The sequence below is a fragment of the Salvelinus namaycush genome, chromosome 30 (assembly GCF_016432855.1).
Source record: "Salvelinus namaycush isolate Seneca chromosome 30, SaNama_1.0, whole genome shotgun sequence".
Taxonomy (NCBI): domain Eukaryota; kingdom Metazoa; phylum Chordata; class Actinopteri; order Salmoniformes; family Salmonidae; genus Salvelinus; species Salvelinus namaycush.
This window is the reverse complement of record NC_052336.1, coordinates 1,976,388-1,989,314: the sequence shown is the minus strand read 5'-3', so window position 1 is coordinate 1,989,314 and position 12,927 is coordinate 1,976,388. Positions and strand designations below refer to the sequence as shown.

Here is a 12,927-nt window from a genome sequence, read left to right as displayed (position 1 = left end):
AGGCCCTAGTTACAGTGTGTAAGTCACTATGATCTACCTCCAGGCCCTAGTTACAGTGTGTAAGTCACTATGGTCTACCTCCAGGCCCTAGTTACAGTGTGTAAGTCACTATGATCTACCTCCAGGCCCTAGTTACAGTGTGTAAGTCACTATGGTCTACCTCCAGGCCCTAGTTACAGTGTGTAAGTCACTATGGTCTACCTCCAGGCCCTAGTTACAGTGTGTCTGGTGTGTAAGTCACTATGATCTACCTCCAGGCCCTAGTTACAGTGTGTAAGGCACTATGGTCTACCTCCAGGCCCTAGTTACAGTCTGTCTGGTGTGTAAGTCACTATGGTCTACCTCCAGGCCCTAGTTACAGTGTGTAAGTCACTATGGTCTACCTCCAGACCCTAGTTACAGTGTGTAAGTCACTATGATCTACCTCCAGGCCCTAGTTACAGTGTGTCTGGTGTGTAAGTCACTATGATCTACCTCCAGGCCCTAGTTACAGTGTGTAAGTCACTATGATCTACCTCCAGGCCCTAGTTACAGTGTGTCTGGTGTGTAAGTCACTATGATCTACCTCCAGGCCCTAGTTACAGTGTGTAAGACACTATGATCTACCTCCAGGCCCTAGTTACAGTGTGTAAGACACTATGATCTACCTCCAGGCCCTAGTTACAGTGTGTAAGTCACTATGATCTACCTCCAGGCCCTAGTTACAGTGTGTAAGTCACTATGATCTACCTCCAGGCCCTAGTTACAGTGTGTAAGTCACTATGATCTACCTCCAGGCCCTAGTTACAGTGTGTAAGTCACTATGATCTACCTCCAGGCCCTAGTTACAGTGTGTAAGTCACTATGATCTACCTCCAGGCCCTAGTTACAGTGTGTAAGTCACTATGATCTACCTCCAGGCCCTAGTTACAGTGTGTAAGACACTATGATCTACCTCCAGGCCCTAGTTACAGTGTGTAAGTCACTATGATCTACCTCCAGGCCCTAGTTACAGTGTGTCTGGTGTGTAAGTCACTATGATCTACCTCCAGGCCCTAGTTACAGTGTGTCTGGTGTGTAAGTCACTATGATCTACCTCCAGGCCCTAGTTACAGTGTGTAAGACACTATGATCTACCTCCAGGCCCTAGTTACAGTGTGTAAGTCACTATGATCTACCTCCAGGCCCTAGTTACAGTGTGTCTGGTGTGTAAGTCACTATGATCTACCTCCAGGCCCTAGTTACAGTGTGTAAGTCACTATGATCTACCTCCAGGCCCTAGTTACAGTGTGTCTGGTGTGTAAGTCACTATGATCTACCTCCAGGCCCTAGTTACAGTGTGTCTGGTGTGTAAGTCACTATGATCTACCTCCAGGCCCTAGTTACAGTGTGTAAGACACTATGATCTACCTCCAGGCCCTAGTTACAGTGTGTAAGACACTATGATCTACCTCCAGGCCCTAGTTACAGTGTGTAAGTCACTATGATCTACCTCCAGGCCCTAGTTACAGTGTGTAAGTCACTATGATCTACCTCCAGGCCCTAGTTACAGTGTGTCTGGTGTGTAAGTCACTATGATCTACCTCCAGACCCTAGTTACAGTGTGTCTGGTGTGTAAGACACTATGATCTACCTCCAGGCCCTAGTTACAGTGTGTAAGACACTATGGTCTACCTCCAGGCCCTAGTTACAGTGTGTAAGACACTATGATCTACCTCCAGGCCCTAGTTACAGTGTGTAAGTCACTATGGTCTACCTCCAGACCCTAGTTACAGTGTGTAAGTCACTATGATCTACCTCCAGGCCCTAGTTACAGTGTGTAAGTCACTATGATCTACCTCCAGGCCCTAGTTACAGTGTGTCTGGTGTGTAAGTCACTATGATCTACCTCCAGGCCCTAGTTACAGTGTGTCTGGTGTGTAAGTCACTATGATCTACCTCCAGGCCCTAGTTACAGTGTGTAAGACACTATGATCTACCTCCAGGCCCTAGTTACAGTGTGTCTGGTGTGTAAGTCACTATGATCTACCTCCAGGCCCTAGTTACAGTGTGTAAGTCACTATGATCTACCTCCAGGCCCTAGTTACAGTGTGTAAGACACTATGATCTACCTCCAGACCCTAGTTACAGTGTGTAAGTCACTATGATCTACCTCCAGACCCTAGTTACAGTGTGTAAGTCACTATGGTCTACCTCCAGGCCCTAGTTACAGTGTGTCTGGTGTGTAAGTCACTATGATCTACCTCCAGGCCCTAGTTACAGTGTGTAAGACACTATGGTCTACCTCCAGGCCCTAGTTACAGTCTGTCTGGTGTGTAAGTCACTATGGTCTACCTCCAGGCCCTAGTTACAGTGTGTCTGGTGTGTAAGTCACTATGGTCTACCTCCAGGCCCTAGTTACAGTGTGTCTGGTGTGTAAGTCACTATGATCTAACCACAGGCCCTAGTTACAGTGTGTCTGGTGTGTAAGTCACTATGGTCTACCTCCAGGCCCTAGTTACAGTGTGTAAGTCACTATGATCTACCTCCAGGCCCTAGTTACAGTGTGTCTGGTGTGTAAGTCACTATGGTCTACCTCCAGGCCCTAGTTACAGTGTGTCTGGTGTGTAAGTCACTATGGTCTACCTCCAGGCCCTAGTTACAGTGTGTAAGACACTATGATCTACCTCCAGGCCCTAGTTACAGTGTGTCTGGTGTGTAAGTCACTATGGTCTACCTCCAGGCCCTAGTTACAGTGTGTCTGGTGTGTAAGTCACTATGGTCTACCTCCAGGCCCTAGTTACAGTGTGTCTGGTGTGTAAGTCACTATGATCTACCTCCAGGCCCTAGTTACAGTGTGTCTGGTGTGTAAGTCACTATGATCTACCTCCAGGCCCTAGTTACAGTGTGTAAGTAACTATGATCTACCTCCAGGCCCTAGTTACAGTGTGTCTGGTGTGTAAGTCACTATGGTCTACCTCCAGGCCCTAGTTACAGTGTGTCTGGTGTGTAAGTCACTATGGTCTACCTCCAGGCCCTAGTTACAGTGTGTCTGGTGTGTAAGTCACTATGGTCTACCTCCAGGCCCTAGTTACAGTGTGTCTGGTGTGTAAGTCACTATGATCTACCTCCAGGCCCTAGTTACAGTGTGTCTGGTGTGTAAGTCACTATGGTCTACCTCCAGGCCCTAGTTACAGTGTGTCTGGTGTGTAAGTCACTATGGTCTACCTCCAGGCCCTAGTTACAGTGTGTCTGGTGTGTAAGTCACTATGGTCTACCTCCAGGCCCTAGTTACAGTGTGTCTGGTGTGTAAGTCACTATGGTCTACCTCCAGGCCCTAGTTACAGTGTGTCTGGTGTGTAAGTCACTATGATCTACCTCCAGGCCCTAGTTACAGTGTGTCTGGTGTGTAAGTCACTATGATCTACCTCCAGGCCCTAGTTACAGTGTGTCTGGTGTGTAAGTCACTATGATCTACCTCCAGGCCCTAGTTACAGTGTGTCTGGTGTGTAAGTCACTATGATCTACCTCCAGGCCCTAGTTACAGTGTGTCTGGTGTGTAAGTCACTATGATCTACCTCCAGACCCTAGTTACAGTGTGTAAGACACTATGATCTACCTCCAGGCCCTAGTTACAGTGTGTAAGACACTATGATCTACCTCCAGGCCCTAGTTACAGTGTGTAAGTCACTATGATCTACCTCCAGGCCCTAGTTACAGTGTGTAAGACACTATGATCTACCTCCAGGCCCTAGTTACAGTGTGTAAGTCACTATGATCTACCTCCAGGCCCTAGTTACAGTGTGTAAGACACTATGATCTACCTCCAGGCCCTAGTTACAGTGTGTAAGTCACTATGATCTACCTCCAGGCCCTAGTTACAGTGTGTAAGTCACTATGATCTACCTCCAGGCCCTAGTTACAGTGTGTAAGTCACTATGATCTACCTCCAGGCCCTAGTTACAGTGTGTCTGGTGTGTAAGTCACTATGATCTACCTCCAGGCCCTAGTTACAGTGTGTAAGTCACTATGATCTACCTCCAGGCCCTAGTTACAGTGTGTCTGGTGTGTAAGTCACTATGGTCTACCTCCAGGCCCTAGTTACAGTGTGTCTGGTGTGTAAGTCACTATGATCTACCTCCAGGCCCTAGTTACAGTGTGTCTGGTGTGTAAGTCACTATGGTCTACCTCCAGGCCCTAGTTACAGTGTGTCTGGTGTGTAAGTCACTATGATCTACCTCCAGGCCCTAGTTACAGTGTGTAAGACACTATGGTCTACCTCCAGGCCCTAGTTACAGTGTGTAAGTCACTATGATCTACCTCCAGGCCCTAGTTACAGTGTGTAAGACACTATGATCTACCTCCAGGCCCTAGTTACAGTGTGTAAGACACTATGGTCTACCTCCAGGCCCTAGTTACAGTGTGTAAGTCACTATGATCTACCTCCAGGCCCTAGTTACAGTGTGTCTGGTGTGTAAGTCACTATGATCTACCTCCAGGCCCTAGTTACAGTGTGTAAGACACTATGATCTACCTCCAGGCCCTAGTTACAGTGTGTAAGTCACTATGATCTACCTCCAGGCCCTAGTTACAGTGTGTAAGTCACTATGATCTACCTCCAGGCCCTAGTTACAGTGTGTAAGTCACTATGATCTACCTCCAGGCCCTAGTTACAGTGTGTCTGGTGTGTAAGTCACTATGATCTACCTCCAGGCCCTAGTTACAGTGTGTCTGGTGTGTAAGTCACTATGATCTACCTCCAGGCCCTAGTTACAGTGTGTAAGTCACTATGATCTACCTCCAGGCCCTAGTTACAGTGTGTAAGTCACTATGGTCTACCTCCAGGCCCTAGTTACAACGTGTAAGTCACTATGGTCTACCTCCAGGCCCTAGTTACAGTGTGTAAGTCACTATGATCTACCTCCAGGCCCTAGTTACAGTGTGTAAGTCACTATGGTCTACCTCCAGGCCCTAGTTACAGTGTGTCTGGTGTGTAAGTCACTACGGTCTACCTCCAGGCCCTAGTTACAGTGTGTCTGGTGTGTAAGTCACTACGGTCTACCTCCAGGCCCTAGTTACAGTGTGTAAGGCACTATGATCTACCTCCAGGCCCTAGTTACAGTGTGTAAGTCACTATGATCTACCTCCAGGCCCTAGTTACAGTGTGTAAGTCACTATGGTCTACCTCCAGGCCCTAGTTACAGTGTGTCTGGTGTGTAAGTCACTATGATCTACCTCCAGGCCCTAGTTACAGTGTGTCTGGTGTGTAAGTCACTATGATCTACCTCCAGGCCCTAGTTACAGTGTGTAAGTCACTATGATCTACCTCCAGGCCCTAGTTACAGTGTGTAAGTCACTATGATCTACCTCCAGGCCCTAGTTACAGTGTGTAAGTCACTATGGTCTACCTCCAGGCCCTAGTTACAGTGTGTAAGTCACTATGGTCTACCTCCAGGCCCTAGTTACAGTGTGTCTGGTGTGTAAGTCACTATGATCTACCTCCAGGCCCTAGTTACAGTGTGTAAGTCACTATGATCTACCTCCAGGCCCTAGTTACAGTGTGTAAGTCACTATGGTCTACCTCCAGGCCCTAGTTACAGTGTGTCTGGTGTGTAAGTCACTATGATCTACCTCCAGGCCCTAGTTACAGTGTGTCTGGTGTGTAAGTCACTATGGTCTACCTCCAGGCCCTAGTTACAGTGTGTCTGGTGTGTAAGTCACTATGGTCTACCTCCAGGCCCTAGTTACAGTGTGTAAGACAATATGATCTACCTCCAGGCCCTAGTTACAGTGTGTAAGTCACTATGATCTACCTCCAGGCCCTAGTTACAGTGTGTAAGTCACTATGGTCTACCTCCAGGCCCTAGTTACAGTGTGTAAGTCACTATGGTCTACCTCCAGGCCCTAGTTACAGTGTGTCTGGTGTGTAAGTCACTATGATCTACCTCCAGGCCCTAGTTACAGTGTGTAAGTAACTATGATCTACCTCCAGGCCCTAGTTACAGTGTGTCTGGTGTGTAAGTCACTATGATCTACCTCCAGGCCCTAGTTACAGTGTGTAAGTCACTATGATCTACCTCCAGGCCCTAGTTACAGTGTGTAAGACACTATGATCTACCTCCAGGCCCTAGTTACAGTGTGTAAGTCACTATGGTCTACCTCCAGGCCCTAGTTACAGTGTGTCTGGTGTGTAAGTCACTATGATCTACCTCCAGGCCCTAGTTACAGTGTGTAAGACACTATGGTCTACCTCCAGGCCCTAGTTACAGTGTGTAAGTCACTATGATCTACCTCCAGGCCCTAGTTACAGTGTGTAAGTCACTATGGTCTACCTCCAGGCCCTAGTTACAGTGTGTCTGGTGTGTAAGTCACTATGATCTACCTCCAGGCCCTAGTTACAGTGTGTAAGACACTATGATCTACCTCCAGGCCCTAGTTACAGTGTGTAAGACACTATGATCTACCTCCAGGCCCTAGTTACAGTGTGTAAGACACTATGATCTACCTCCAGGCCCTAGTTACAGTGTGTAAGACACTATGGTCTACCTCCAGGCCCTAGTTACAGTGTGTCTGGTGTGTAAGTCACTATGATCTACCTCCAGGCCCTAGTTACAGTGTGTAAGTCACTATGATCTACCTCCAGGCCCTAGTTACAGTGTGTAAGACACTATGGTCTACCTCCAGGCCCTAGTTACAGTGTGTAAGTCACTATGATCTACCTCCAGGCCCTAGTTACAGTGTGTAAGTCACTATGGTCTACCTCCAGGCCCTAGTTACAGTGCGTCTGGTGTGTAAGTCACTATGATCTACCTCCAGGCCCTAGTTACAGTGTGTCTGGTGTGTAAGTCACTATGGTCTACCTCCAGGCCCTAGTTACAGTGTGTCTGGTGTGTAAGTCACTATGATCTACCTCCAGGCCCTAGTTACAGTGTGTCTGGTGTGTAAGTCACTATGGTCTACCTCCAGGCCCTAGTTACAGTGTGTCTGGTGTGTAAGTCACTATGATCTACCTCCAGGCCCTAGTTACAGTGTGTCTGGTGTGTAAGTCACTATGATCTACCTCCAGGCCCTAGTTACAGTGTGTAAGTCACTATGATCTACCTCCAGGCCCTAGTTACAGTGTGTAAGTCACTATGGTCTACCTCCAGGCCCTAGTTACAGTGTGTAAGACACTATGGTCTACCTCCAGGCCCTAGTTACAGTGTGTAAGTCACTATGATCTACCTCCAGGCCCTAGTTACAGTGTGTCTGGTGTGTAAGTCACTATGATCTACCTCCAGGCCCTAGTTACAGTGTGTAAGTCACTATGATCTACCTCCAGGCCCTAGTTACAGTGTGTCTGGTGTGTAAGTCACTATGATCTACCTCCAGGCCCTAGTTACAGTGTGTCTGGTGTGTAAGTCACTATGATCTACCTCCAGGCCCTAGTTACAGTGTGTCTGGTGTGTAAGTCACTATGATCTACCTCCAGGCCCTAGTTACAGTGTGTAAGACACTATGATCTACCTCCAGGCCCTAGTTACAGTGTGTAAGTCACTATGATCTACCTCCAGGCCCTAGTTACAGTGTGTAAGTCACTATGATCTACCTCCAGGCCCTAGTTACAGTGTGTAAGACACTATGATCTACCTCCAGGCCCTAGTTACAGTGTGTAAGTCACTATGGTCTACCTCCAGGCCCTAGTTACAGTGTGTAAGACACTATGATCTACCTCCAGGCCCTAGTTACAGTGTGTAAGTCACTATGGTCTACCTCCAGACCCTAGTTACAGTGTGTCTGGTGTGTAAGTCACTATGATCTACCTCCAGGCCCTAGTTACAGTGTGTAAGACACTATGATCTACCTCCAGGCCCTAGTTACAGTGTGTAAGTCACTATGATCTACCTCCAGACCCTAGTTACAGTGTGTAAGTCACTATGATCTACCTCCAGGCCCTAGTTACAGTGTGTAAGTCACTATGGTCTACCTCCAGGCCCTAGTTACAGTGTGTAAGTCACTATGATCTACCTCCAGGCCCTAGTTACAGTGTGTAAGTCACTATGGTCTACCTCCAGGCCCTAGTTACAGTGTGTAAGTCACTATGGTCTACCTCCAGGCCCTAGTTACAGTGTGTAAGTCACTATGATCTACCTCCAGGCCCTAGTTACAGTGTGTAAGACACTATGATCTACCTCCAGGCCCTAGTTACAGTGTGTAAGACACTATGATCTACCTCCAGGCCCTAGTTACAGTGTGTAAGTCACTATGATCTACCTCCAGGCCCTAGTTACAGTGTGTAAGACACTATGATCTACCTCCAGGCCCTAGTTACAGTGTGTAAGTCACTATGATCTACCTCCAGACCCTAGTTACAGTGTGTAAGTCACTATGATCTACCTCCAGGCCCTAGTTACAGTGTGTAAGACACTATGATCTACCTCCAGGCCCTAGTTACAGTGTGTAAGACACTATGATCTACCTCCAGGCCCTAGTTACAGTGTGTAAGTCACTATGATCTACCTCCAGACCCTAGTTACAGTGTGTAAGTCACTATGGTCTACCTCCAGGCCCTAGTTACAGTGTGTAAGACACTATGATCTACCTCCAGGCCCTAGTTACAGTGTGTAAGTCACTATGATCTACCTCCAGGCCCTAGTTACAGTGTGTAAGTCACTATGATCTACCTCCAGGCCCTAGTTACAGTGTGTAAGTCACTATGATCTACCTCCAGGCCCTAGTTACAGTGTGTAAGTCACTATGATCTACCTCCAGGCCCTAGTTACAGTGTGTAAGTCACTATGATCTACCTCCAGGCCCTAGTTACAGTGTGTAAGTCACTATGATCTACCTCCAGGCCCTAGTTACAGTGTGTAAGTCACTATGATCTACCTCCAGGCCCTAGTTACAGTGTGTAAGACACTATGGTCTACCTCCAGGCCCTAGTTACAGTGTGTAAGTCACTATGATCTACCTCCAGGCCCTAGTTACAGTGTGTAAGTCACTATGGTCTACCTCCAGGCCCTAGTTACAGTGCGTCTGGTGTGTAAGTCACTATGATCTACCTCCAGGCCCTAGTTACAGTGTGTAAGTCACTATGGTCTACCTCCAGGCCCTAGTTACAGTGTGTAAGTCACTATGATCTACCTCCAGGCCCTAGTTACAGTGTGTAAGTCACTATGATCTACCTCCAGGCCCTAGTTACAGTGTGTAAGTCACTATGGTCTACCTCCAGGCCCTAGTTACAGTGTGTCTGGTGTGTAAGACACTATGGTCTACCTCCAGGCCCTAGTTACAGTGTGTCTGGTGTGTAAGTCACTATGGTCTACCTCCAGGCCCTAGTTACAGTGTGTCTGGTGTGTAAGTCACTATGGTCTACCTCCAGGCCCTAGTTACAGTGTGTAAGTCACTATGGTCTACCTCCAGGCCCTAGTTACAGTGTGTCTGGTGTGTAAGACACTATGATCTACCTCCAGGCCCTAGTTACAGTGTGTAAGTCACTATGATCTACCTCCAGGCCCTAGTTACAGTGTGTCTGGTGTGTAAGACACTATGATCTACCTCCAGGCCCTAGTTACAGTGTGTAAGTCACTATGATCTACCTCCAGGCCCTAGTTACAGTGTGTAAGTCACTATGATCTACCTCCAGGCCCTAGTTACAGTGTGTAAGTCACTATGGTCTACCTCCAGGCCCTAGTTACAGTGTGTAAGTCACTATGATCTACCTCCAGGCCCTAGTTACAGTGTGTAAGGCACTATGGTCTACCTCCAGGCCCTAGTTACAGTGTGTAAGTCACTATGATCTACCTCCAGGCCCTAGTTACAGTGTGTAAGTCACTATGGTCTACCTCCAGGCCCTAGTTACAGTGTGTCTGGTGTGTAAGTCACTATGATCTACCTCCAGGCCCTAGTTACAGTGTGTAAGTCACTATGATCTACCTCCAGGCCCTAGTTACAGTGTGTAAGTCACTATGGTCTACCTCCAGGCCCTAGTTACAGTGTGTCTGGTGTGTAAGTCACTATGATCTACCTCCAGGCCCTAGTTACAGTGTGTAAGTCACTATGGTCTACCTCCAGGCCCTAGTTACAGTGTGTCTGGTGTGTAAGTCACTATGACCTACCTCCAGGCCCTAGTTACAGTGTGTCTGGTGTGTAAGTCACTATGGTCTACCTCCAGGCCCTAGTTACAGTGTGTCTGGTGTGTAAGTCACTATGGTCTACCTCCAGGCCCTAGTTACAGTGTGTCTGGTGTGTAAGTCACTATGATCTACCTCCAGGCCCTAGTTACAGTGTGTCTGGTGTGTAAGTCACTATGGTCTACCTCCAGGCCCTAGTTACAGTGTGTCTGGTGTGTAAGTCACTACGATCTACCTCCAGGCCCTAGTTACAGTGTGTCTGGTGTGTAAGTCACTACGATCTACCTCCAGGCCCTAGTTACAGTGTGTCTGGTGTGTAAGTCACTATGGTCTACCTCCAGGCCCTAGTTACAGTGTGTCTGGTGTGTAAGTCACTATGATCTACCTCCAGGCCCTAGTTACAGTGTGTCTGGTGTGTAAGTCACTATGACCTACCTCCAGGCCCTAGTTACAGTGTGTCTGGTGTGTAAGTCACTATGACCTACCTCCAGGCCCTAGTTACAGTGTGTCTGGTGTGTAAGTCACTATGACCTACCTTGGGCTACTTGTTTCTTGACATCCATGATGTGCTCCTTGCTGCCCTCTCCGATGTTCTCCCCCAGTATCTTCATCAGAACACCAAAGTCCTCCTGACCTAGAGCCATCTGGAGGGAGGAGATTAAAAAGACGGCCCACATCTTGATTAGGTGTTGATGTACTGTCTCCTTTTATGTATAAAACTAGATCCCCCATTGAGATCAAACATCTGTGTTACTAGGCAGATTTGTCCTCCTAGAAGGTAACTTCTGTATCCAGAAAAACCACCAGCTGTCAGTGGAAGTGGAAAGAAATGAGCTGAAAATAAATTAAATGGATGATTCTCCTACATTCATAGACTTGAGTTCTCCATGGAGCTGTACTCTAGGGTTAGGGTCAGGGTTAGGGTCAGGGTTAGGGTCAGTGTTAGGGTCAGTGTTAGGGTCAGGGTCAGTGTTAGGGTCAGGGTCAGTGTTAGGGTCAGTGTTAGGGTCAGGGTCAGTGTTAGGGTCAGTGTTAGGGTCAGTAAACCTACATTCATAGACTTGAGTTCTCCTTGGACCTGTACTCTAGGGTTAGGGTCAGGGTTAGGGTCAGGGTCAGGGTCAGTGTTAGAGGGTCAGTGTTAGAGGGTCAGTGTTAGAGGGTCAGTGTTAGAGGGTCAGTGTTAGAGGGTCAGTGTTAGAGGGTCAGTGTTAGAGGGTCAGTGTTAGAGGGTCAGTGTTAGAGGGTCAGTGTTAGAGGGTCAGTGTTAGGGTCAGTGTTAGGGTTAGGGTCAGTGTCAGGGTTAGGGTCAGGGTCAGGGTTAGGGTCAGTAAAACCTACATTCATAGACTTGAGCATTCCCTGAACTTCTACTCCAGGGATCTTGTTGTACCAGGAAGAGGCCAGGTTCCGTTTGACCAGAAGCTCTAAATTGATTGGCTGAAGGATCTCAACGTCTGTCTGTGGGGAGCCTTGTTTCAGCGTGGTCCTATGGAGAGATGAATAAAGTGGGATTACCCAATCAGAGGACACACACACACTTCAAATGAGTACGCTAACAATCCGGCTCCAAGGACCATGAAAGAAAGAATGAAAGACAACAACGTTAACACACAAACACACACACACACACACACACACACACACACACCAAGCAGGATGTCCTATTTTAGAGCTAAACGTTTTAATCTCCTCTAATACCTGGACAGTTTGAGCTGAGTGAGCTTAACATCCATCGTGTCCAACACAGCGGGGAGCGGGAACCCTTCAGCCGAAATCAGACTGAAACTGTTCCCCACCGTGATGAGCCCCAAGTCCACCACAAACGCATTGTGTGAGGTGGAGGACTGGGGGATGACGATGAGAGGGGCCTTCAGCCTGATGTCCATGGAGAGACGGAAACTCTTCTGGGCAAAGTCCCTGACGCTGGAGGCTGCCTTCTCTGCTGCCTGGGCCGTGGCCACACTCAACGCCTCTTTGGCCGTCTGGAAGTTGTCCAGAAACGTCTGGAGGACGAAGGACAGAGACCATGAAGACACTAATACAGCAGGACAGACATGTTGAGGTTCTGTATAGTAGTCTAACGGCAGCCATGGTAAGGGAACAATGACAGGGGACGCTATATGTTATACATAACACATGTGAAACTAAGTAATGCAAATGTGTAACCTCAAACACCGTTTACTGGGAAGTGAATTCACCAAGACAGAGGGAAGGGAACAACAGATGGAAGGAAGGAAAAATCAGGAGGATATAGTACGTTTACTGGGAAGTGAATTCACCAAGACAGAGGGAAGGGAACAACAGATGGAAGGAAAAAGCAGGAGGATATAGTACGTTTACTGGGAAGTGAATTCACCAAGACAGAGGGAAGGGAACAACGGATGGAAGGAAGGAAAAATCAGGAGGATATAGTACGTTTACTGGGAAGTGAATTCACCAAGACAGAGGGAAGGGAACAACAGATGGAAGGAAGGAAAAATCAGGAGGATATAGTACGTTTACTGGGAAGTGAATTCACCAAGACAGAGGGAAGGGAACAACGGATGGAAGGAAAAAGCAGGAGGATATAGTACGTTTACTGGGAAGTGAATTCACCAAGACAGAGGGAAGGGAACAACGGATGGAAGTAAAAATCAGGAGGATATAGTACGTTTACTGGGAAGTGAATTCACCAAGACAGAGGGAAGGGAACAACAGATGGAAGGAAGGAAAAATCAGGAGGATATAGTACGTTTACTGGGAAGTGAATTCACCAAGACAGAGGGAAGGGAACAACAGATGGAAGGAAGGAAAAATCAGGAGGATATAGTACGTTTACTGGGAAGTGAATTCACCAAGACAGAGGGAAGGGAAC

At 47.6% G+C, this 12,927-nt stretch overlaps 1 protein-coding gene across 1 annotated transcript in view; it reads right to left on the bottom strand.

Annotated features, from left to right (window-relative positions):
• Positions 1-12,927, bottom strand: part of LOC120024761 (vacuolar protein sorting-associated protein 13C-like) — a 190,907-nt gene that overhangs the window by 128,551 nt on the left and 49,429 nt on the right. Inside the window, exons 14-16 of the mRNA XM_038969047.1 lie at positions 11,772-12,076; positions 11,412-11,559; positions 10,606-10,714 (exon numbers count right to left, since the gene is read on the bottom strand). Coding sequence (XP_038824975.1) covers positions 10,606-10,714; positions 11,412-11,559; positions 11,772-12,076 — 562 coding nt within the window. The remainder of the gene's footprint in view (positions 1-10,605; positions 10,715-11,411; positions 11,560-11,771; positions 12,077-12,927) is intronic.